This window comes from Leptonychotes weddellii, chromosome 13, assembly GCF_054177405.1.
Source record: "Leptonychotes weddellii isolate Sample4059 chromosome 13, ASM5417740v2, whole genome shotgun sequence".
NCBI classification, from domain to species: Eukaryota; Metazoa; Chordata; class Mammalia; order Carnivora; family Phocidae; genus Leptonychotes; species Leptonychotes weddellii.
Genome location: NC_138381.1, coordinates 59,700,686 through 59,727,682, shown reverse-complemented (window position 1 = coordinate 59,727,682; position 26,997 = coordinate 59,700,686). Strand labels below are relative to the sequence as shown.

At 41.5% G+C, this 26,997-nt stretch overlaps 1 protein-coding gene and 1 pseudogene across 1 annotated transcript in view; both read left to right on the top strand.

Moving 5' to 3' along the window:
* SLC5A1 (solute carrier family 5 member 1) overlaps window positions 1–26,997 on the top strand; it is a 73,494-nt gene that overhangs the window by 3,901 nt on the left and 42,596 nt on the right. The window contains exons 2-5 of the mRNA XM_006747689.3: window positions 1,505–1,576; window positions 20,109–20,213; window positions 20,824–20,883; window positions 22,116–22,220. Coding sequence (XP_006747752.1) covers window positions 1,505–1,576; window positions 20,109–20,213; window positions 20,824–20,883; window positions 22,116–22,220 — 342 coding nt within the window. The remainder of the gene's footprint in view (window positions 1–1,504; window positions 1,577–20,108; window positions 20,214–20,823; window positions 20,884–22,115; window positions 22,221–26,997) is intronic.
* On the top strand, window positions 3,561–3,665 carry LOC115937145 (small nucleolar RNA U3; annotated as a pseudogene).

Sequence of the window (26,997 nt, the reverse complement as noted above, 5' to 3'; positions counted from 1 at the left end):
TAAAAAAACAACAAACAACAACAACAAAAAATCTATGTGGATTGTTGGATGTGTGAATGACCCTGCTTCCTAAAGGACTGAGTCCAGTCCATCTTTGGAGTCTGAGCACTCAGCAACACGCTATCTGTTGTAGACATGCTGAATAAATGGTGAGTCGAAGTGTCTGAAATGTAACCATCTGAGATTAATTCCTTTGGACCAGTGATGCTCTTTGGCCTCAGGGGTCATGTGTGAAAATGCAAACACCTTTGACAAGGCTTAAGTCATTATAGGCCATTAATATTTTCAGGGAGATTAGCAAGTGATCAGCTAAGGGAAGGCCATTGACATAGAAAGAGGGAGGGCTGTACTCTAAACCTTGGCTAATTGAATTTAAATTAAAAAAAAAAAAGAAAGAGGGAGGGGGAAGGAGGCCACAGGCAGAGACACTGTCCCAATTTTGAGCTGGAGGACTAGGCCTGGGCCTGAGCTGGACCAGGAATAAGCTGAAGGTTGAGAGGCAACATTCCAAGGGTGCTGGTGGTCATTTATTGAAAATGCATGTCATTCTTCTCCTCATAAACCTTCAGTGGCTCCCCACTGCCTATGGAATAAAGCCTATAATTTTTAGCTTGGCATTTGAGGGTCTGCGGTCTGCCCTCACTTCTCACCCCTCTCCTCATTCATATGCCTCAGCCAGGTTCACCAGGTAATACTGTTTACTGTTCCCTTCCTCCCCACACTGCTGCAGTTCTACCTCTGGGTTATTGCTCATGCTGTTCCCACAGTCTGAAATGTCCTTTCCTTCTTTTCTCTAATCAATCCCACTCTATCTTCAAGACTTGCTGAAGTGCTGCTCCTTCTGTGCCTTTCCTGACACCCCAGTCAGAAGGAATCCCCTCCTTCCTCTGTATTCGTAATAATCATCATTAGTACTCACAGTACGTTGAAAAGTAATGTTTCCAGCAAGCTCCTACCTACATCCTGGAGAGGAAAGTTTTGAATTGAGTTTGAATGTTCCATCTTTAATGTATTTAGTATGAACACCATGCATTCCTAAAACATTTTTCTTTTTTTTTTTGTTTTGATAACATTATTGAGATATATAATTCACATACGGTATGGTGTTTTTAAAAAGAATGATATTTCATTAGGCATCTTGAGTATGCTTGTAAAAAAAGCATAAAAAGTTCCATTTCCCCTTATTTAACAGACAGACAAACAGGTCCAGGTGGAGTGACTTGCTTGAAGCCATACTGTGAACTCATTGCAGAGCTAGCACCAGGGCAAGCTCTTTAAACCTTCTGAGCTCCAGTCTTCTTGTCTGTCAAATGTAGGTCCCTGCTTCCTTCATCTAAGTATAGAGGAGCTTCAAGGGTGTAAAGAAAGTGGATGTGTTTCGGCACGTGAAGTGGGTAAAAGAAAGTGCAAGTATATGGGGGTGGGGTGGGAGAGGTGTGTCCTTTTGGCTGGCAAAGTTGCTCTGTTCTAGTTTACTATTACATTTTTGACCTTTCCTTCTCAGGCTATGTTTTCCAGTAATCGTGGGACTGTTGGAGGCTTCTTCCTGGCAGGACGAAGTATGGTATGGTGGCCGGTAAGTTTTCTCTGAAAAACTACTTGCTTAACTACAATATTCTCCATAGGAGGCCCTTTTCTTCTTGGCTTTGGGAGGCACTGAGTCTACCTTCCTGCCTTAAATCTCTGATAATGGGTCTTCTGCTCACCAGGTCTCCTGGGTACCCTTAATCTCTTGTGGTAAAGGAATAGCCTTTAAATAAATAGTGCTTGGAATCTTTCATGGTATACATGGTGGAAGAGACTGTACAAGGTGGACAGTGTGGAGAAGCAAAAAGAGCACACAGACTAGGTGATCTAGGGCACATCTGAGCTACCACTTTTGTACATATAAAATGGGGATGGTAATATTTACCTTCCAGGAGTGTTATGAGAAATGGATACCTCTTATGGGGTGGAAACTCAATAAATAGTTCTTTTACTACCTTAAGAGTCCCATGATAGAGAGACTTTGTCTGTCCCACCTTGGGAGCCTAATGAAATGCCTGATACACAAGGGAACCTCAATAAGTACTCATAGAACAGATGGAGGAGGAGCCCCCTACTGTTCCTACACTTTTCTTCATCTCTTGGAGGATTTTGTATTTTGTATATTTGAGAGGTATTTTTCTTGATACTTGTACATGGGCAGAACTATCTCAGTCAAAGGACATGTGCATGCATGGAATAGAAACTGGGAAGCCCCTTCCATCCTATCAGCACAGAGCTCTGGCTGGCTTATCAGTTCAGTCCAGTGACCATCTCAACTCAGAGTTCTCACCAAAATGACTGGTTGACCAGATTGGCCAAGTTGTGCAATTCCTTGGACTTAAGATATAAGCAAGACTGGCTGGTGAAAGAGGGTGGGTAATGAAGCATAGAAACAATTAGAAGAAAGTGAGTGTGAGTTGATTGGAGGAAGAGAAGAAAGTAAAAATTGTCACTGTCATATGCAGAGCTTGAGAGGAGTTGCAAGGAAATCACACGACACCCTGCAGTTGGCCTTTGATCAGCTGTTTTGGGATGGACTTTAATAACTGGAATCTTTACAGTTTGCTTGGGTTATCCCTGAAGTCATTTCTGCCTTATCCCTAAGGTGGCTAAGAATACTGGGCAGATGCTGATTTATATCATGGTTCCCTCATGGTGCTCCCCCCTGACATATTTTATCTTCTCAATCTTTGTACTTTGGTGCTTTCCTAAAAGCTGGTGTTGAATAGGAAGCTCTGATCACAAAGTCCAAGACAAGGCTAGGGTAGTCCCTCTAGAACTGCACTGTCCAGTATGGTAGCCACTAATCACATGGGCTATTTAAATTGAAATTAAAATTAAATAAAATAAAAAATTTCTTTCCTCAGTCATCCTAGCCATATTCCAAGTGCTTAATAGTGACATGTGGATATGTCTGCCAGATTAAACTGTACAGATCTAGAATGTTTCTATCATCATAGAAAGTTCTATTGGGCAGTGTGCTGTACAGATTTCAGAGCCAATGCTGGATGAAATCCTAGCGGACTTGAGATTTGCTGAATTAGAGAGTTGGATAGGAAGTTTACTTTAGTTATTTTGAAAGCAGTGCACCCCCACCCCATCTAATGCTTCAAGGCTCCCTGCAGTATACCTGCCAAGTACTCAGCTGCCCTCAGTTTGCATCCGGGCCTCCTTTTTCTTCCCTCCCCCCACTGTGACAGGAAACTCTCATATCTCTTTATATAAAATTTCTAGGGCTGATTTATTAGGAGTAAGACATCAGCTTCTAATCCCTGGTCATGGAAAAGCCAATGAGAGTGGGAGGGGCTGAGAATGGGGCAGAACCATCCTTAGGAAATAATGCATTTTGGGCTTGGCCTGGGAACACATCACATCTTAACTAGCAATGATGTCTTTCTTCCTGATAGCACCCAGGAGTGGGTCTGGCGGAGATTTGGTTGGTGAAAGGAATTAGCCTTACCCAAAGCATGTAGGGTTCAATGGTTCAAGTGGGGTTTCCTGTGGGTGTTTTCCTTACTCATGTTTCAGTGTTAAAGACTATACTTTCAGGGATCATTTCTATAGTTTGTTACTCATGTTTCAGTGTTAGATTATTCTAACCAACAGAGAACTGTGGCATCATTCTTCTTTTGTACAGAAGTCACTACTTCCTTGATGAGGCTGAAATTCAACTTCTTCTTCCAACAGTGGTTTCCATCTAAGGCTTTGTGAGATTACATTAATGGTTTACAAACTTGCCCATGTATCAGAATTATCTGGGTGTGCTTTCCAAAGATACAGATATCTAGGCCTCACTTCAGACCTATTAAATAAAAAAAAAAAAAAACCTTGGAAGAGAGGCCCAGGAATTTGCATTTTAAAAAAGCTTCCCGGATGCTTTGATAATTACTGGTTTGGGTAGACTCTTAGCTATCTGGTCAGATACACTGAAAACATCATCTGTTAGGGATGCTGGACAGAGGGATTCTTGGTTGGAGGAGCAATGACTTCTAAGTCCCTCTCAACTTTGAGAATGCTTTAATTCTAAAAAATTCTATAGTAGAACAAGCATGAGCTTTGAAGTCATCATATCTGATCTGCTACATTTACTAGTTGTATGACTTTGGCCAAGTCACTGAACTTCCCTGAGCTTCAATTTCTACCTCTATAAAGTAGGAGAATAGTGCCTATCCTGGAGTGTTCTCATCAGGATTAAATGAGATAACCCATGTACTCCACTCAGCACTTGGCAAGTACTCAGTAAATGAGAATATTAAGAAATGGAAGGAAGGTCAGGAGTGCAAAGGCAACCTTCCAGTTGGCATTTGTCTGGGGCAGAGCACTTAGTGCCCAATAAATGAGAACTAGCATGTATGTGAAACTAGTGTTGCTGCTTCACTTAAATTTAACTTTCAGATCGACCATGAGAATAAATGAACATGATTTATATTTATATTTATTTATACTACTATAAATCATCAATCCAAGCTACACAATGACCGCATTTTAACATCTCTGAGATTGGCTTGTGTATTATAATCAATCAGTGGCATGCCACAGATTAAGTGGCAATGCTTTTTCTTTCTTGGTGCTACATGGTATGTCTTAACAGTAGTTGGTGTCTTAGATTCAATAAAGTATGGTTATATTCTAAAATAGTGTGTTTGAAGATATGTTCACTGCAGAAATATCTCAAAGGCTGCCCTCCTCCTCCTTCCCAGCAAACTGACTTTTATTTATTTTATATAAGGGGAATCTGCTAAGAATTTGAGAACAAGGCTCTGCTAATTTATAAAATTTAAAGACTGTTAGGGCGCCTGGGTGGCTCAGTCGTTAAGCGTCTGCCTTTCGCTCGGGTCATGGTCCCAGGGTCCTGGGATAGAGCCCCGCATCGGGCTCCCTGCTCAGTGGGAAGCCTGCTTCTCCCTCTTCCACTCCCCCTGCTTGTGTTCCCTCTCTCGCTGTGTCTCTCTCAAATAAATAAATAAAATCTTTAAAAAAAATTTAAAGTCTGTTAATTTAGAGGAATAATAATTTTTATTCTAAAATTTAAAATGGTTTTAAAGTACTATTGCAATACATGCTTGAAAGAAGGAGTTAAAGGAGAAGATGCGAATCTAAGTACTTTCCCTCTAAAATTGAAAAAGAATTCAAACTATATTAAACCTATGCATCTAGATTTCTCTTTGTATTAAAATTCAAAGTCAATTCAATTCTGTCTGTCAGGTCTGGAAGTTCAGAACTGTAACATCAGTTCTCAAAATTGCAAGCCCAAGAAGAACATCACAGTGCTAACAGGCTTTCTGGAGCTCACATCTCTGTCAGAAACCCTCTACTGGGACACTTTGTCCCCTCCATCTGCTGTTAGCCATGTTGCTTTGTGCTGTATGTAGCAGGAGTGAGCAACCAGAGAAACTTTGGGAAAAGAGTTCTTAGGTTATTTTAGGAAGGGAGGACCTTGGATTAATACACCAGAGGCCAGGGGGTCTTGGGTAGTCACCCACAAAAAAGTAGGAGGAAATTGTATCTTGCAAAGTCTGAAAGGAGATTGAACAGAGAGGTCAGTTGGGGGCATTCCTGGGGGCTTAGGAGGCTGAAAGGAGCAGTTATGACCTGTAACAGGTGAAGATTTAGGAGCTCTGGAAAAAGACCCTCTTCCTAAAAAGTTAATAAGGCTGAGAGAGAGAAATCATTTGTGCCTTGGCCTGGGAATAGAAGTGAGGGACAATTGAAGAAGAAGAGCAAGGACTCCAGGGCTGGGTTACAAGAAAAGACAGCTTACACAGGAGGCCAGGCAGGAATCCCTCTAGAAACCTGAGTCACACATGAGCAAGCCAAGCCAACTGAGTAATATGAAACCATGAAGCTATACCTTTTGTAACTTTGGGCTGGTTGGTGGCCCAGGATTCCCTTCTGTGGTTGACAGCTTTAACAAACAGCTGCCTGTGTGCTATGTTGTAATGGTTATTTGGGGATGTGGGAGATGGGGAAGCAGGAATGTGAGCATTGAAGGGGAAATTCCCCACTCCTTGTATAGTGGTAGCAGAAATTACTCAGAGAGGCTGGGCCTCAGATACACAGCCCAATGGAGAATTCTTGTTTCGGAGGAGGGTTTGGTTATACTTACCCAAGTCAGCTCCAAGGGAGCAGTGGGTTATAATGGGGTTGAATAAACCCTTCAACAACCTCCTTCAATACAGAAATAAGCATTCCAGGGGGCATGGGAACCTCACAACGAATGAAAGGACTTGGCTTGTCCCAGCTTTGTGACATCAGGCAAATCATTAACTTCTCTGAGTCTCAGAGTCTCCTCTGTAATGGGGGACAGTCAGATTGAGGATCTCAAAGTCTCTTTCAGTACTAAATGTTTAAGAGTCCACACCACAGAGGAGGAAACAAGAATGGGTGTGGGCATGCTAGCCAGTCTATTGCCAAAGAGGATTTTGAAAATTGAATGCCTCTCAATAGCCACAATTATTTCCTTCTTTTATTATTAGAGAATCATCAGAGAGGAGTATATCACAGTGATGTAGGGCGAGGGTTGACAAATGTTCTCTATAATGGGCCTGATAGTAAATATTTTGGCTTTGTAGGCTATATGATCTCTGTCACAACTATTCAACTCTGTTTTTGTAGCATGAAATTAGCCATGGACAATGCATAAATGGATGGGCATGACTGTGTTCCAGTAAAACTTTATTTATAAAAAGAGGCAGAGGGCCAGATTTGGTCTATAGGACTTAGTTTGTTGACCCCTTGTTCAGGCCTAGAATCTGGAGTCAGGCTGGTGGGGTTCAAATCCAACCTCTGCCCTTTAATGGTTGTGTGACCCTGTTTGAATTACTAAGCATCTCTGTGTCTTGCATTTGTTATCTCTACAATGGGGATAACAGTACTTACTTGAGATTGTTGTGAGGACATATGCACAGTAAACTCTCAGCTTTAGCTTTTGTTTTTCTTTTTTCAACTGAAAACTTTTTAAGACTGTCATATCTGAGTGATCCAGCAAGAATGAAGATTAACCCAATGGGTTGCCCAAGTTCATATAAGATAATTACAGAGCTAGGACTCTTTCTCTTTTTCTGGTTATTCAGGTCCCTTTCTTCCTACCCTTTGGGATGGAAGTTTATGAGATCAATTGGTATAGTCTAAAGGTTTATCTGAAAACCAAGAAATTCTTTCCTTTAGGGTTGAACAGAGACCCTGATGAAAATTTTCCCTGAGGAAAGAAGACAACTTTTTATACTTACTAAACTTTCTTGAGTAAAATATATCTGATTTAATATTTAAGTCTTTATATCCTAATGATCAAATTAAAGTTTATTTACTTAGGATGATACTGGAGTGGGTCTTGGAAGAGTCTGGCAGGCCTAAGATATAGGTGGTAACTCATGAATGAGAGAGAAAGAGCATGAACTAGGCGAGTGGACACAGGAGAGGCAGAAGAGCTCTCATCAAGGGAGCAAATTTCAGGAAGATGTGAGACTGAAGACAGACAGGTACTTGACCTTCATAAGCCTGGGTAGAAGTGACCAGTAAGTCCAGTTGACCCTTTCTTCCTGCTCTGATTGTTTTCTATTTGTATTAAGCTATGTGTAATTTTGTTTACCCCAGAGCTGAGGCTATGTTTTTCTTAATCTTTTTTTTCTTCTTCTAATACCTAGTCCAGGACCTTGCATCTAGTGGGCATTTGAGAAATATGTGCTGAATTAAAGAAATAAGAGGGAGGAGAGGGACATGTCCTTAGACACTCATGCTGGATCCCCTTGTTGATGTCACCTAAGACCTTAGCCTGCATTTTGCTCTCTGGAGCAATGGCCACAGAGTGTAGGCAGTGGTAAGAATTTAGGAGGTTAGGAGGGTTCTGGGTCCAAGTCAAAGTCTTCCTCCAGCAGTGCTCCACATTTCTGTTTCTGTGTACAGAGAACATTTTTTTTCTTCAGATTTTGTTTTTTTAAGGCTCTTGGTAGTAAAATTGGAAAAGCAAATTTCAGCCCTCATTGGACCCCTTGGAAAAGTCTGGTATGAGTATGCTCCCTTACTATCTCAGACATTTGGTTTTTCTCAAGTTGAGTCAAGGTTTTGCAAAACTTGGTTGGCAGGTCCCATAGATATGTATCTCTTTTGTGATGAGGGTTTTTTGCTGAATGTGACAGTTGCTACCTTGCTCTTGAACAGCCTGTTTTCTCTCTTCTCCTTTTCCTCTTCCTCTACCACCACCTCATCCTTCCCCTTTCTTCTCTTCCTTCCCTCACCTTCTCTTTCTGTCCTTCTTCCCCTCTCTCTCTTTTTGGTGGGGCCCTTTCCCTGTCACTCTTCATGACTTAATCTCCTCTGAGGAGTTTCTCTGATTAATGCACAGCCACTCACCCCCCCCACCCATGTATTCTTTGTGTTCTTAGGCATCAGTTGATGGGTGTGTAGCCAATTTCCTGTCATCTAGTTGGTGCATAAACTCCTGGTTTCTCCTTTCTCTCTGGATACCTTCCCAGCATTTTCTAACACATTAGCACTCTCCCAGACAGAGAAAGGAAAAAGTAAATTATAATCAACATTTCCAGTTGTTTGAAGTCAGAAGAGTGCTGAAACTATCGGTTAAGATGAAGACTTTGGATTATTCATGTTAGAAATGTATCTGGGCTTTCCCTTTCTACCATTGGCATGGCACATTTTAGGTCACCTAGAGCTATATGTTTCTCTTTAGGTAAATTTTATATTAAGGAGGTGATTTAGAGTTGGGACTAAGACCATGGGCCCTGGAGCCAGGCTGCTTTGTTTTGAACCCCAGTTCCCCCATTCCTAGCTTTGTAGCCTTGGGTGAGTTACTTAACCTCTCTGTGCTTGTTTCCTCAACTGAAAAATAGAGAACATAACACCTATCTTATGGAGTTGTTTTGAGGATTCAGTTAATTAAAATACATAAATCTTTTATAACACTACACAATTAGTACTACCCAAGATGGCTATTCTTAATATCATCATCATCATCATCATCATTTTTTAAAGTAATCTCTACACCCAATGTGGGGCTAAAACTCATGACCCTGAGGTCAAGAGTAGTATACTCTATGGACTGAGCCAGACAGTGACCCCCATCATCATTATTATTGTATCTCATCTCCAGATCTTCCTTCTTAAACTGTGAATTCATTTATCCATTTATGCATTGCTATTATTTCATTCTATATTTACATGTTGATTACCTACTATGTGCCACATTCTGTGTTAGGTGCTGGCATATATTAGTGTGTGTGTGACACAGTCTTACAAAATATATCCAAAATTACAAATAGTGGTAAGTATTAAGAAGGAAGTGTATTTGAGTCAAGGGTGAGAGGGAAGGAAAGGGGTCTTTCTCAACCTATGTAAGAGGATCAGGAAAGGCCTTTCTGAGGACTGAGCATTTAGGCTGAGACATGAAGGATCAGGAGACAGCCATTCTTCCAAGCAGAAGGAACAGAATGGTCAAAAGCCTGAGGTGGAAAGGATCTTGGGATAGTTGAGGAACTGAAAGGAGGCCAGTGTAGGGGAGACAATGCATATCAATCAGGCACTTTGAGTGAGGGACCCCAAGTTGTTGATGATCCCAAGGATGAGTCCATCTGAATTGGTGAGAGGGTTGGTCTCTAGCCTCCTTTACCTATAAATGTCAATAGAAGACCTCCCCTGCCTTTTGTGCCAACAACCCATGGGAAAATCCCAGCCTTGGCAGTGGTTTCCTGATTTCCTGCTCTTTTGGTTCTTAGGGCAAGGAGAGAGATTTGTGAAGATAATGAGTGAATGGCTACCATTGTTCATGAAGGACATAAGCTGACATAAAGTAAACAGAGATTATGATGGCTCTGGAGCAAGGTGTGTGTCTAAATATTTACCAGAATCTCAGAAATAAAATGGTCTGAATATATGAACCCCACCTTCTTTTCTATCCCAGTCCAGGAATTGTGATCCTTAAGAGATGGCAAGAGTCAAAGGTTAAATCTTTCCAAATCTCTCCTGTGAAAAGATATCTTTAATGGAATCAAATACTAATTCAGATTAAAGACCAGTTCCCCAGAGGATGAGGGTAGAATCTGAAATAAAAGCATGATGGAGATATACACATGCTATTCTTAAATTTACAGTGAGATGGGTAGGGGAGTCTGACCTGAGTGTGCCCCTTCAGGGATGCTCAGAAGGGAATGTCTAGGGAAGAAGGAAAAAAGTGAGTGGTGCTATGGCCTCCCCTTCTGTCCCTTGGGTGTTGGTCATGTTTGGCTGTGGGATGTTGGGCAAATCACTGTTCTGGTCTTCAGTCTTCTCACCTGTAAAATGAAGATGAGAATAATCCTTATCTCACAGACTGTAGTGAGTATGATGTAAGTTAAAGTGAATGGGGTGCCTGGCCCCACACTTGGCCTAGAGGAGGCACTGTAAAAGTTAGTCATCCCTCTCCCTTTCTTACTCTCCCAGGACAGACCTCTCAAACTGTGGTACCCACACCAGCAGCATCGGCAAGACCTGGGCTCTAGTTAGAAAGGCAAAATTTCCAGCTTCAACCCAGACCCACTGAATCAGAAAGTTGAAAGGATGGGATTCAACCATCTGTGGTTTAACAAAATTTCCAGGTGATTGTGATTAGAGTTGCCAGATTTAGCAAATAAAAATATAGGATGGCTAATTAAATCTGAATTTCAGAGAAACAATGAATACTTTCTTAGTGTAATGTCTTATGCAATATTTGAACATAATATTATTAAAACTGAATTTGTTTATCTGAAATTCAGATATAACTGGGTGTTCTGTATTTTTACTTTAGATTCTGGGGGTGCCTGGGTGGCTTAGTCGTTAAGCGTCTGCCTTCGGCTCAGGTCATGATCCCAGGGTCCTGGAATCAAGTCCCATATTGGGCTCCCTGCTCAGCGGGAAGCCTGCTTCTCCCTCTCCCACTCTCCCTGCTTGTGTTCCCTCTCTTGCTGTCTCTCTCTCTGTCAAATAAATAAATAAAATCTTAAAAAAAAATTCTGTAGATTCTGATGCATGCTACAGTTTGAGAACCATTGTCTGATGGTATCTCAAGGCAAGCATCTAGCACAGCCCAGAGAAAGGGTGGAGAGGAGGCTCTGGGATATTTTTGTATCATTCCTTAAAGGGAAGATAGAAGTTGGGAGCAAAAAGCCATCTCTAGAGCTCTGGACATTCTGGGTATTATATGGTCCATTAACAAAGAAAACAGTTTCCTGAAATTAACTGAGTATATTTTCCATTTGAGCTGTGAAGATCTTGCTCCCTCTAAGAGAAAACGACCATTCTGTTTCTTTCAGGAAATTCGGGGCACTCCATAAAAACATGGGCTGTACAAAAGCATTATCAGTATTTCTTCAGAATTGCATGCCTTTGTGGAACAGAACTTTTTCTTTTTTTTAAATTTAATTTCAATTAGCCAACATATAATACATCATTAATTTTTGATGTAATGTTCAGTGATTCATTAGTTGTGTATAACACCCAGTGCTCATCACATCACATGCCCCCTTATCTTTCTTTTCTTTTTTTGTCCTCGCCTGCCACTTTCCTCATACAGGGGCAAAACTTTTCTTTTTTTTCTTTCTTTTTTTTTTAAAGAGATTTTTATTTATTTGACAGAGAGAGACACAGCGAGAGAGGGAACACAAGCAAGGGGAGTGGGAGAGGGAGAAGCAGGCTTGCCGCCAAGCAGTGAGCCCAATGTGGCTCGATCCCAGGACCCTGGGATCATGACCTGAGCCAAAGGCAGACGCTTAACTACTGAGCCATCCAGGTGCCCCTAGGGGCAAAACTTTCTTAATGGTGTCTCATATTTGTCACCTCATTTAAGCCTGAGAACCCTGTTGTGAGGTAAGCTAAGGATTCTTATCCTCATTTTATAGTGGAGGAAACTGAGGCTCAAGACCAGGAAGTGACTGGCTCATGGTCATATAATTTGTTTTGACAGAGCCAAGATTAGAATAAGATTCAAAGTCTCCCAGTGTGCTTAGAAGGAAGGGAAGAGAGTGGGGTCCATACCACTTAATTATGCTTTCAAGCATGATTATTGATACTTTTTGTAAATCCATTAGCTGCCTCTGATGGTGAAAAAGGAAGACACACACAGATGTCGTCCATTGCCTTAAGCAATTCTTGACTCTTGGGTTAGAGTTTGGAGTGTCATACTATTTTACTTTCTTAAAGGTGTGGAAGTAAAGATAACATTAATGTGTAAACTTGAATCACTTTCTTCCTCTGGGCTATAATTTTGTTTTCATTTGAAAATAACAAGCTTGACCCTAATTATTTCCAAGGTAATTCCAGCTCTAACATCAGATGACTGGATGTTGGCAAGTAAATAGGCTGTCCCATATATTTCCTATTTTCTTTTTCCTGTCACACAGAACATAATTTTTAGGTAGCATTCAATGACATTTTCATGTCTTTTCTTATATTGCCCCCAACAAAGACATAACTTTCCTGCATGCTTTGTTCTCAGGCTCTGCAAGTGAATCTGAGACAGTTCTGGAATGATTTCCCTTTATTGTTAAAGGTTTTAAAGAATTGTGTTCTGCTTATAAAATTACACAAACTCATTGTGAAAAGATTGGAAAAGTACAAAAAAGGTACAAAAACACATTCATTATTTTCTCTTTCATAGATAACCACTGTTAAACTTGGAGATATGTCCCTATCTCTATCACTATCTCTCTCTATAAAACCTTGTATGTTATTTTTTATTTGACATTTTATCACTTTCATCTTCCCATCATAACAAATTCTTCAATGATTTTAATGGCTGTATAATACTCCACCACAGGTATGTACCTTAATTTATCCAGTTGTCTTCCTATTGTTGGACATTTATGTTGTTTCCAAACTTTCCTGTATTGTAAATGACATGGCAATGAACATACTAATGAAATTCTTATATATAAATCTTTGTATTTCTGATAATTTGCTTAAGGTAGAGTACTAAAAGTAGGATCATATGGTGGAAGGAGATGAGATTTTGATATGTACCAACAAACTACTTTCTGGAATTACATTTAGGTCAGAAATATATGGGAGAACCTATTTACTTGCCTGTTTGATGGACTAACCCAGAAGGTCAGATTCCACCTGAGGTCTTGTTGTTACTAACACTGATCTTACAGGTCACCACATTAACATCTCAGAGTAGTGCATAGTCCTAGCATGCCCCATTGTTCTGCTGGGCACCATCTGGGCCTAGCAGGCCAAGTTTATTGCCTCTTGCTCAGGAGAGAGCCATCCTTGACACATCCCTATGAAGAGTCCCAACTCTAAGCAGCCAGTGGGAATAAATACAACTCTAAGGCACTTGATCGCCAGCATCCTAGGAATTGATACACCAACCCACTCACTCACTCAGCAGACTTTTATGGCATGCTTGTCATGTGCAAGAAAGGTTCTATGCTAGACAGAAGCAGAAATGCTCTTTGAGGACTAGAAGATATGTGGGGGGCAACACTTGTGCAGAAACAGTGTCATGCCCCAGGAGAGTGTAACAGACGAGGAGTGGGAGTAAGAGATTGGAGGAGGAAGAGATCAGCTCTGAATGGTGTCAGTGGAGAGATGGAACTAGGATTCCTTTTGAAGACTGGGTCAGTGTTTTGGGGACATCAGAGTTTGATGGAGAGGAGATTCAAGCAGAGGAAAATGGCATAAATAAAAACAGAAGGTAGGAAAGCCCAGAGCATATCTAGGAAACTGACTCAGTGTAATTTAGCGGAGTGTAAGGGATACAAAACAGTATGGAGAGGCCGCTGGGGATGGAGAAGGAGGAGGGGGCTGGGTTGCAGACAGCCTTGAAGGCCTGTAATTTCTGATGAGATTCAAGTCCATGGCCAGTGAGGATTAGACACATGAAAAGAGGAAGCTTAGCCCAGAGAAGATTTGAGGGTAGGCACAACCCCTTTCCTTAGACATTGGAAGAGCTAGCTTGTGGAAGAGAGATTTGACGTGTTCTGTATCACTCCAGAAGGCAGAAGTAGCCAGATGGGTAGATTTCAGCTCAAGGTAAAGAAGAACTTTTTAACCACTAGAATTGCTCTATGGTTTCAGCTGCATTGTAAAGTGGGGAGCTCTCAGTCAGTAGAGGTGTGCATCCAGAAACTGACCATCACTTAGGGGGTTGTTGCAGAGGGGATTCAAGCTGTGACATCTGTGGGTCCATACAACTCTGGAAGACTTATGATTCTATAATTTCTCCATATATTTCCTCTCCTGCCATCTTTCTAGGGTAGTAGGTTTAGGCAGTAAAATGTGATTATGAATTTCCCAAAATTCAAAGGGAAACATAGTCTTTTTGCCATTTTTGATGTCACATTATGTTATTTCCCCAATTACCATGCTATCAAACCTGTTGGGTGTGGTCAGACCCAGCTCAACTTGCACAATTACAGCAAAGCCATCTAAATACTTGTAATAGCTTCCTGAATCCCATCAGGGGATGAGGAAGGCTTGGAAAGAAGTTAGTCAGAAGGAAGGTCAAGCTGGGGGAATTTTAGATGAAGTCTAAAATCCTGAACTCATAGGGATGGTGGGAGGAAATTATAGAGAAGGCCATGATTATTCATGTCACCGGGTCACTCCCTGGATGGGACGTGATTCCCAAATGGGCATGAATGTGGGTGAGGAGTGGACAGAGTGTTTGGGAAATCAGAGTGATGAAAGCATTGTTAATGAGCTTTAGTGGGAGGAAGGGCAGAGTTGAAAACCTGGCGGGGGAGTGGAAATGATAAAGCAGTGGTGTCTGTTACTAGTCTGCTTGGGCTGCAAAATACCATAGACTTGGAGGCTTAAACAAGAGAAATTTATTTTTCCACATTTCTGGAGGTTGGAAGCTCAAGATCAAGGTGCTGTCAGGGTTGGTTTCTGGTGAGACCTCTTTTTCTGGCTTGTAGATGACTACCTTCTGTCTGTGTATCCTCTTTTCTGAGTAGAGAATGGGGGGGGACAGGGGAAGGGGGGAGGGAGAGCGAGAGGGGAGAGAGGGAGAGAGAAGGAGGGAGAGGGAGAGAGAGGGGGAGAAGGAGAAAGGGAGAGAGAGGGGGAGAAGGAGAGAGGGAGAGAGGGGGAGGCGGAGAGGGGGGAGAGAGAGAGATGGTGTCTCTTCCTCTTTTTATAAGAACCAGTCCTATCAGATTAGGGCCCCACCCTTATGACTTAATTTAACCTTAATTACCCTATCTCCAAATAAAGTCACATTAGAAGGTTAGGACTACAACACATAAATTTTGGGGGAACACAATTCAGTCTATAACATTGTCCATCGTAGGTCTTGTGAATTGTCTTTGTCCTCTTGGAGGAGAGTAAGGACTCTGATTGAGGGCTGGCTAAATGTCAGTCATTACTGATTCATAATCTCATTTGACTCCTGAATAACCCTGTCATGAGAGAAATTGAAGCTCACAGATATTATGATCACCCAGATAGTAAGAGGTCAAGAAAGTATTCAAACTCTAATTTTTTAATTTCATACTTCTCACTGGAGGGGATTTTAACTTGAAATCTTGTTGAATTCCTAGGACTACATCTTTTTTTTTTTTTTGGTAGATTTTTAAAAGATTTTATTTATTTATTTAAGAGAGAGAGAGATAGTGAGAAAGAGAGAGAACATGAGTGGGGGGCGGGGAGAGAAGCAGGCTCACCACTGAGCAGGGAGCCAGACGCAGGGCTCAATCCCAGGACCCAGGGATTATGACCTGAGCCAAAGGCAAATGCTTAACCAACCAGGCACCCCGAGGACTACATCTTTAAACCTGGAACTTCCAGGAAGACTGCTTGGCAGGCCCATTTGGGGGTTGTGGAGGGTCTTTGAATATGGCTTGATCAGAGTTGTGCTTTGTGGAACTGGCCATGTGGGTAGGGGGAGACTGGAGATCATCCAGAAGCCTGCTGAGAGATAATTACAGCCTATACAAGGGCAGTATAAGAAGTGCTAGATGCCTTTAACATTGTGAAGGCAGAGTCAGGGTTTTGGTAAATGATTGAGTTAAGGCCATGGGATGAAGGGAGGAAGTCCAGAATGAGGCCAGGGCAAGTGACTGGTAGAATAGTAGTGATCATGACAGAAATTAACTGAATCTGGGCAGGACATGTGGTAACCCCAAAGCTCTCCTGATCCCCATTCCATCAGATGATGAGGGAGTACCTCAGGAAAGCCTGCAACTGCTTAAAGTCCAGTGCTTCCCTTTGCGGGGGATGTTGGAGAAGACTTCTTGAACTTAAGGTTAATCTAAGGTAGTTAATCATTACTGGTAATTATGCCCTTAATAGTACAACATTAGGCTTAATAATTTATCAAGTGAGAGATGATAAATGCAAAGGTAATAGGCCAGGACAGGCAGACTGCATGCAGAAGGGAATTCAGACTAAAAGTGGACTGTTAGCCCCACCAAGTTTTGAGGAGAAAGAGGTGAATGTCTCTGAACAGCCTCCTTTCCTCCCAATTTCCCCTTCTTCTTTTTTAAATTTCAAGTATAATTAAATACAGCGTTATATTAATTTTAGGTATACAATATAATGATTCAACAATTCTATACAACTCTCAGTGCTCATCAAGATAAGTGTACACTTAATCCTTTTTATCTATTTCACCCATCCCCTGAAACCTCCCTTCTGGCAATCAACAATTTGTTCTCTCTATTTAAGAGTGATTTTTTTGTCTCTTTTTTCTGTTTGTTTTGTTTTTTCTTAAATTCCACATGTGAATGACATCATATGATATTTGTCTTTCTCTGACTGACTTATTTTACTTGGCATTATACTCTCTAGGTCCATTCAAGTTGTTGCAAATGACAAGTTTTCATTCTTTTTTTATGGCTGAGTAATATTCCATTGTATATATTTACCATATCTTCTTTATCCACTCATCTATGGATCCATTTTCCTCTTAATAAATGGCACCCACCTACTCAAGTCCTGAATCTAGGAGTTACTTTTGATTACTCTCTCCCTTATTTCCCACATCTGATCCATCAAGGGTAATTCCTAGATTTAGGACTCCTGTCAACTTTATTTCTAAAATACTCTTCAATCTCTACAGTTGCCTTTGTCTTGACTGTTACTACCAGAGACCAAGCCACTGTCCTCTAATGTAGATACAGCATTAACTTCCTATACAGTTTCTCTGTTTTCCCCCTTGCCCCAAGCACTACATTCGCCATGTGCTTGAGAACAATCTTTAAAAGCAAATTAAGTCCTGTCCCTCCCCTGACTAAACACTGTAGTGGTGGGGTGCCGGGGTGGCTCAGCTGGTTGAACATCTGACTCTTGATTTTGGCTTAGGTCATGATATCAGGGTTGTGAGATTGAACCCTGTGTCGGGCTCATGTGCTGGGCGTGGAGCCTGCTTAAGATTCTCTCTCTCCCTCTGCCTCCCCACCCACCAAAAAAAAAAAAACCCCTCCAGTGGCTTCCCACACTTAGAATAAAATCCAAACTTCCTATCCTTGCCTGCTAGGACCTATATGATGTATGCCTGCCCAGCTTCCCAGCCTCATCTCACAACACCCTCCTCCTTGCCTACCACACTCCAGCCACTCTGGCCTTTTTGCTTCTCAACTATGACTACTTTCTTTCTGATTTTGACATAGTGGACTTCTTTTATCACTTCAATCTTAACTTAGAGGTCATCTACACAGAGGGATCTCCTGACTCCAGTTGAAACTAGTTATTCTATCACATCCTCTCTACTCGTCATTCTCTGATCTTTCTTTTTTTTTTTTTTTTAAATTTTATTTATTTGAGACAGAGAGAATGAGAGAAAGAGAGCACATGAGAGGGGGGAGGGTCAGAGGCAGAAGCAGGCTCCCTGCCGAGCAGGGAGCCCGATGCGGGACTCGATCCAGGGACTCCAGGATCATGACCTGAGCCGAAGGCAGTCGCTCAACCAACTGAGCCACCCAGGCGCCCCTCTGATCTTTCTTTTTAAAAAATTTATTTATGTTTCCTCTTTTAGAATATAAGCTTTTTTTTTTTTAAGTTTTTATTTTTATTTGAGAGAAAGAGAGCACGAGTGGGGGTGGGGCACAGAGGGAGAAGCAGACTCCCTGCTGAGCACAGAGCCCGATGCAGGACTTGATCCCAGGACCCTGAGATCATGACCTGAGCTGAAGGCAGACCCTTTTTTTTTTTTTTAATTTTATTATGTTATGTTAGTCACCATACAATACATCATTGGTTTTTGATGTGGTGATCCACGATCCATTGTTTTCGTATAACACCCAGTGCTCCATGCAGTACGTGCCCTCCTTAATACCCATCACCAGGCTAACCAATCCCCCCTCCCCTCTCCCCTCTAAAACCCTGTTTGTTTCTCAGAGTCCATAGTCTCTCATGGTTCATCTCTCCCTCCAATTCCCCTCCCCCCCAATTTTTCCCTTCCTTCTCCTAATGTCCTCCATGCTTAGAATATAAGCTTCTGGGGCGCCTGGGCGGCTCAGTTGGTTAAGCGACTGCCTTCGGCTCAGGTCATGATCCTGGAGTCCCTGGATCGAGTCCCGCATCGGGCTCCCTGCTCGGCAGGGAGTCTGCTTCGTCCTCTGACCCTATCCCCTCTCATGTGTTCTCTCTCATTCTCTCTCTCTCAAATAAATAAATAAAATCTTAAAAAAAAAAAAAAAGAATATAAGCTTCTGAAGAGTAGGGATTTTGTCTGTGCTATTCACAGTGGAATCTCCAGGGTCTAGAAGAGTGCTTGATACATTGAGTCGATACTAAATTAATATTCATTGAGTGAATTAATGAATGCAATTTTATACCATTATCTTATCATTCCAGACACCTTCTGGCCTGGCCTTCAGGGAACTCCTTCTCTTACTTAACTATTTGGTACTAAGCATCCATTGCCTTATATTGGGGATAGGGGCTGATATAGTTAGGACAGTTTCTTGGAGTAATCTGTCTTTTGGGAAATAGCGTTCTGTGTTTTGTTCCAGATTTGTTCCATCTTAGGGATATTAGACAAGTAACTACCAGGCTTCCCCCATTGCTCAGCAAGAGTGGGGATAATTATACTAGTTTGGTACTTATCAAATGGTGCTATGCTTCTCCTCCTGGGTACAGAAGGACTCTAGAAATTTCTAGAGTTCTCTTGGACTTCAGATACAGTTGAGTTGATGGCACAGTATCTCATGATTGGTTAGTGCAAGATCCCTCTCTTGTTTTACTTGATGTTTTCTCCTTCATCTCCCATTCACAGTCTCATTCTCCTTTTTCCTTCCAGGCTTCCAATCTTGGGTTTTAAATATATATCCTTCCAATCTGTCTTCTAACCTATGTATTTAGATATATGTATATCCTTGAAAAATGCAGTGTATGTGTCCATGGAGTCTAGTAAACCTTTGTAAAAAATAAAAAATAAAAATACTATATTGATTTAGAGAGTTATTATTAGTAGCATCTCATGTTACTTGGGGGATTTTTAAAAATTTTTTATTTAAATTCAACTAACATATAATGTATTATTGGTTTCAGAGGCAGAGGTCAGTTCATCAGTCTTATATAACATCCAGTGGGGATCATAGAATTTAATAGCTAGGAATCATCTGTAAATTATAGACTCTAACCCCTGCCTTCTCTGATAAGTGAGAGGACTAAGGCCCAGAGACTTCCTTTAAATGATTCCTTTTATCAAAACTGTCCACATTTACTGGGAGCCAGTATTGGTCAACATTTACTGAGAGCCAGTCCTTTGTCAGGAGTGTTGGAGGACACAGAGATGAATGGCACAGGGCCTGCTTCTGAGCGGACAGCCTTTTGGAAGACTTATAAGGAAGGCTTGGTGGGCTGTGGAGTTTCCCATGTCTTCTTTGTTATTGGCCATTGGGCTGAGAAAGGACCCAAAGATGATCTGCTTTGGGGATACACACTGCCTCTTCCCCAGTCTTCTCCTTTTCATCTTCACTATTATGTAAGACTCCATATCCACCTTGTGAATCAGTGATCCCTACAGACATTCAGTCAAGTTCCCAGGCTGCCTCTGCTCTTTCTTGTCCCTCTTGTGGGTGACATGCCTCTTCCCTGTTTGGTCTACCTCTGAGTGTCCTGGTGGAACATAGAGTCCTTACCAGACTTTCTCTTTGTGTTTCCAGATTGGAGCATCTCTCTTTGCCAGTAACATTGGAAGTGGCCACTTTGTGGGGCTGGCGGGGACAGGAGCTGCTGCAGGCATTGCCATTGGAGGCTTTGAATGGAATGTGAGTAACATCAGAGACACTGTGTCCTGGAGCTGGAAGGAGGTTTAGCAGTCAGCCAGTTCAATCTATGCTTAGAGATGTTCTAAGTGTTAGGGAACCAACCAGGGCCACTCTCTGAGGCAGTTGGAGGAGGGGCACAGCTTCAGGAGTTCCATGGTCCTGCTCCCCTTCCACAGAGTAGCATGAGAAAACCACTGATCTGATGGCAATAGTGTTTTTTCCTTCTCTTAAAAATCCAAATCCTTCTGTACCCTTTTGACCATATTGGAGGTTTGGAAATTCTTACCACCAGATTTCCATTATCATTATTATTATTATTTAAAAGTTCTCTAAGTTATTTTACTCCTTGTAAACCAGAGAAGAGGCAAAAGGAGCTATGATGTCAGCGGGCAGCCCCCTGGGGTCCCCTACACTATTGCCCAACTACCATTCCTGTGGGCCAATCAGGCAGCAAAGCCCTCTTTGAGTTTCTGATGGCCACTTAGGGAGTTGTCCCCAGAGCCCCAAGAGAAAATGCTTGGTGATTTTCCTGTAGTATTTGAGGGCAGGCAGCAGAATGGGCTAAGGTTCCTCCTGGTTTGACTCTACCTATTTTTTTTGTTTGTTTCAGGCCCTGATTTGGGTGGTTGCCTTGGGCTGGGTTTTTGTTCCCATTTACATTAAGGCTGGGGTAAGTATTTGCTCTGTTATTCTATTTTGTGCTATATATATACACATATATATATACACTATATATAGACACATATATATAATATATAATACACATATTATATATGATACACATATCATATATATATACATATATTATATATATATATATATATATATAATACACACACATATATAATATGAGCTCTATCCTCCTGAAGGGCAGAGGAGACTTTATAGCATAAATGGCAGAGAACACCTGTGCCTTGGTTTTCTTTTCCAGGTTATAAAATTTTGACTACTTTTAGAGGCATTCAACAGATCCACTCAGCCATGACTTGACTGTCTAAGAAGCCCTCTAAACAACCTCATTCTATTCAGAGCCCTCTTAAGCATCATGTCCCCTCACATTGGGTGTGCACTTGAAAGGCACTGCCATGCATTTTCATGGTATATAGCTGTGTGCCTCTGCTCCTGGAAGGGAAGCAGCATGAGAAAAAGAACTGTATTTCCCCTTCATTTACAAATGTCAGTAGTTCTTGCAGCTGGTACTCAACTATCGAATGCATGCTCAGTCTCTTGACTAAATCTCTCTGACATTTTACATAAGACAGCTTTGGTGGCACCTGTTTAGTGAGATATAATGAATACCTACATTAGGAGCTGAAAGCAATACAGAAAAAACACAGGGCAGTCTCTACATCTTCTGGAGGCTCATGGACTATTGGTGACATGTGTGATCCCAGAAGACAGTAGGCTCAGGGTTGAGAAAATGAGACAGAAGTACAGTCAGAATTTGCAGAAAGTACCTGGGAGAACAGGTCTGCAGCTACAATCCTTGGCAAGGTGAAGCACACACCCAGCCTGGCCAATTTGGTGCACTGAACGGATGCTATCATTGGTATAATGTCTTGTTCACAGTAGGCACTCTGTATAGGAATGCATATCTATCACCTCCTCTTTCAGGGCAAAAATCTGCTTTCTTGGTTATGTATTCATGTGTTCATTTAAAAAAAGTGTCTATTGAGCACCTTCAATGTCCTGGGATAATGCCCTAAACTTGCAGTAGTAGGGCATATGGGATTGAGATGGGATTGAAGAATGGGGGCCATCTGGCTACCTTAAAGACTTCTCTGACTCATGACAGTTAACCTTTGATCATACTTCTGATGCCATGGTGGATGCCACTGCTCTGCTTGCTCTGAGTCTTCTGGTCACTTTGGCTGGCAGTGACCTCTCTTACATCCCATGCAGGTGGTGACAATGCCAGAGTACCTGAGGAAACGATTTGGAGGCAAGCGGATCCAGATCTACCTCTCTATTCTGTCCCTGTTACTCTACATTTTAACCAAGATCTCGGTGAGTCCACTGCCCTGGGGACTGGCATTAGCTGTCTACTGACCAATGTCTACCTGCCCACTCCTGCTCCTCAGCACATATTGGCCCACCAAGGGGCAGCAGTATTTGTTTCTATTAACTTGGTACCTTAGGTTTTCTTGCTCCTTAGGGTAAAGTCCTATTTCATGCATCAAGGAGTCAACACATGGAACTCCTTACCCTCTACCATGTGGAAGGTTAAAAACATAAACAGGTTCGAGGAGTTTCAGTGAAAACTGTTCTTAATAGAAGACTGAAAGGGAATTAGCAATATCTAAGGGCCGGTTCCAACCTTAGAGTTAGCTGTGAGCCTTTGTGCCTGAAGGGATCAGAATCTGGCTCCAGGTGATGTTTCTAATACACTTAAACATGGGCAGTCAGTGACAACTCTTGAAGGGACCTCAGAAATTCTCCCTTTTCTTTTATGGATAGGGAAATGAAAACTGGGAATTGAAAATACTTGCTCAGGATCCTGAATCAGGAGTAGAACCCAAACTTCTGGCTCCACTTCAATGTCATTTTCATTGCACAAGGCTTCTTGTCTGTTATTATTTTTTAATCTGTTTTTTTTTTTTCTGATGTTGCTCATGCTTTTTTGTGTCATTTCTAAGAATCCATTGCCAAATCCAAGGGTTGAGAGAAAAGTGACATTTTCTGAGACATAGGGAGTTACAAAGTGCTCACTGCTCTATCAGTTTTCTCATTGAGTATGATCAGTTTTCCTCTGTTTTCTTGTCCTTCTCTATCCAGCACCAAAGGTAAGATTGGATCAATCTCAGCATCTTGCAAAAGATCTGTCCTGGATAAAATTTGAGTCAGGTTGGATCTGAAATGAGCCTTCTGCTCTAGCTAGGTAGTGTGCTGAAAAACCAGCTGCTAGTGCTTTTATTTTACTGATCACTTAAAGCCAAGACAACAACAATATTAAATAACATTTGCATTTTTTTATTTTGGAAAATTTCAAACATGTATACCCAGAGATAGAATAGTATAATGAACACTTGTGGACCTAATATTTTTCACTCAGCTTTAATAATGATTATCATTTTGTCATTCTTGTTCATCTATTTCTTCTACTTTTTTTCCCAGCAGTATTTTAAGTCAAATACCAGACATTATGTCATTTCGCTGTGACTTCTTCAGAATACATCTTCAACTTTTAAAAAACATAACCATTGTGCTATTATCACACAGCAAAATCTATAGGAATTTCCTAATTTAGGTGGTTTAATACCTGGTCCATATCCAGATTTTCCTGATTATATAAAAAAATGTCTCCTTATAGTTGATTTCTTTGAATCAGAATCTAAATGAAGTCTACACATTGTATTTGACTATACTTTCTTTAAAGGAAATATCTATATCTTCAGCTTACCATAATTATTTTTCTCTTTTGTACCATTACCTCCCAGCCCTAGTCCTGGCCTACCTGTGCATACTTTGCTTTTTTTTTTTAATTGGGTTTGTCTTTTTTTGTTGTTAAGTTGAAAGAATTCTTTGTATGTTCTGGGTACTAGACCCTTATCAGATAAAGGATTTGCAAATATTTCCCCCTCATTCTGTAGGTTTTCTTTTTCATTTTCTTGATAATGTCCTTTGAGGCACAAAAGTTTTAAATCTTGATGAAGTCCATTTATCTACTTTTATTTCTGTTGCTTATGCTTTTGCTGTCATTTCTAGGAATCCATTGCCAAATCCAAGATCATGAAGATTGACCCCTATATTTTCTCTGAAGAGTTTTATACTTTTAGCTCTTACATTTAGTTCTTTGATCCATTTCGAGTTAATTTTTGTATATGATGTGAGGCAGGGGTTCAACTTCACTCTTTTACATGTGTTTATCCAGTTCTTTCAGCACCATTTGTTGAAGAGACTATTGTTTACTCATTGAATGGTCTTGCACATTTTTATACAACTCAATGTAAACACGCTCTTGCCTATAGGGCTGATAGAACTTTGTTTTGGAGTTGGGACTGATTCCCAGAGCACTGCTCCCTCCCTGCCCAGCTTCCCGACTCAAACTGCTACTGTCCTTGACTGGTGCTTTTGTGTTTTGCCACCAATATGATGATTTCACCACCTTCACTTTCTCCTCCCCTCCTTCAGGGTTAGTTTTTAGTTATAAGATGAAGACCCTGGGCTTTTCAATGCTATGGCATTAGATATCAATGTGCAGAGACTAGACTGGGAAATGCTGGTAAGGGTGGAGAAATCAGGCTTCCTGAGGGAGAGAAGAGCAGATGTAAGAAGAGAAAAAGGAATGTAAGCAGGGAGGGAGAGGAGGTCATTCTGGAGCTAGGTGGGGGTTGGCAAGGGAACTGCTCCTTGGTTCAGCTTGTGAGGTGGCACCTGTCTAATAAGCATGTAGAGGAGGCTACTGGGATTTCCCTTTTTGGAATCAAACCTTCTCCAAGTCCACAGTTCAAGCGGGTATAAGTCTGTTGACTGTAGTTACCATGGAAAGGGTACTCTTTGCCCTTGGAGCTAGTGTGAGGTAGTCATATAAATAAACTAAATGCCCAACCTCTCTTCCTGCCTTGCACTCACATCACCTATTGTTCAGGTTACTGATTAAACCTCCCTTGACCTGGGAGCCCCCAGATAGCTGAGGGGCAGTCTCGCTCAGCTCAAGTCCTGATGGAGCCCATCCCCCAGCAGTCAGCTTTTTCTGAATTTTGCTTTTGAAAAGTACTTGGTATAGGCTGCTCCCTCTCTGTATAATTTCTGGGTTCCTTGCTGGAGGCCTTGCCCACCATCCTACCTGCCCTACCTGCTTCCCAGAGGCAGAAATCTCTTGAATATTGTGTAAGAAGGATGATAGCTGCCTTTTATTTAATGCCAGTCTCTTTGCTTAGATTCCAGAAGGGGCTTTACTTTTTTCATCTCCAGTTCACATGAGTACTGCATGGTAAGGATTTCTATTTTATTTTCCACTTCATGGATGAAATAACTGAGTCTCAAAGAAATTAGGTAATTTGTCCTAAATCACACAACAAAATCAGGCATTGGAACCCAGTTGGAACCCAACTCTCTAGTACCAAAGTCTGTGTTCTTCTCACAGTTCTGCTCTATGTTTGGATGGGATGAAGACATAGCATGATGGAATGGGATAGATCATCTAGTCCTATATTCTACGCTCTCATTTTTTTTTAAAGATTTTATTTATTTATTTGAGACAGAGAGAATGAGATACAGGGAGCATGAGAGGGAGGAGGGTCAGAGGGAGAAGCAGACTCCCTGCCGAGCAGGGAGCCCGATTCGGGACTCAATCCCGGGACTCCAGGATCATGACCTGAGCCGAAGGCAGTCGCCTAACCAACTGAGCCACCCAGGCGCCCTACGCTCTCATTTTATAGCTGGAGAAACTGAGGTCCCAGGAAGGGAAGGGACTCTGTGGGGTTAAACAGTAGCAGAACTAGGATGAACAGCATGGTCCCTGTTATTGACTCAAAACCTTTGGCATTATGTGGCCCCTGACTTCTAAATCTTTCATTCCTTTGGTACAGAGTCAGTTAAAATTCAAGACCATGGGAAAAAATAAGATAGCCAGTTAAATAACCTTACAATATGAACAAGTTTCCATGAGTAGGATTTGAGAGGACTGTGAGGAGAGAGCATCAACTGCACACTGGTGTATGAAGGATCTGAAGGAGGGACATTTAAGCAGAGGGCAGGGGCAGGGAAGGGTTGACACGTAAGACTTTGTCTTTATAAGTTTGGCTGACTTCAGGTTCACCATGAGTCATAGAGCATGAAATCATTAAAATAATTACACTGATGGTGAATGTAACTCCTAGGAACTCACATTAAGATAACACATGAGTTCAAAGTTCATTGAGAAAAGAAAATAATTATAAATTAACAAAGTAAAATAGGTATTTATTTACATTGCACACAAAAATTAATCAATCTTGTTGTGTGTATGTAAAGGCATGGATAATTTGTGATGGGCAAGAAGAGAAGAAGGGTGGCCTTGTGAGATCCAAGTCCACACAGGAAACAACTAGGGACCTGCCAGGAAGGCTTAGAGGAGGCTATAGGGATCCAGTGTGTGTGTAATTGATAGCAGAGAAAAAGCATTTCGGTGCAGGGCCCAGATATAACCCAGGCCATAGAACAGCAGTGGTGTGGAATCTTGACTATAGCTACCATCTTGTGGCCAGGTTTTGGGCTCTGAGACCCAGATTTGATTATTCCTCTATGTACTTCTCTGAATTTTACTGGCTCCCTGCTGTCCCGTTCCTGGCACCCTGTCTTATCAAGTTCTGAGAAGAATTCTGGTCTGTAAAATTTCCCAGTATCATGTATCTTATTTAAGTGTGCACAGTGACTTGAGATAAGCCTCAGATTTTATGAATTACATGTGATGACCGAATGTCCCTGTTTCTATTTCCTGGGGCTATTAACATGACTGCAGTAAACTTTTATAGCAACTCCACTGTCCATTTTGGATCCTTGAGTAAAAATAAGAGCTTTGGCTTTTACTTAAGGTCTGAATACTCATTACCTGAGCCATTCACTTTCACAAATGAAAAGAGAAATTTGAGCAATGGGGCTCTCCATCTCAAATGTCGTTGCCAGGCAGGATTTATTGGGTGCTCAGATATAACTCAGACCAGAATGGGCCACAAAGCACACATATAAAATCATAGGATCTCAAAGTGTCAGAGCTGAGACAAGAAATCTATGCAAGTCTCATGGTCAGAGACTCAGTTACTCTAAGAGGTTTCCCAGCTGAATCTGTAATTTTATTATTCCC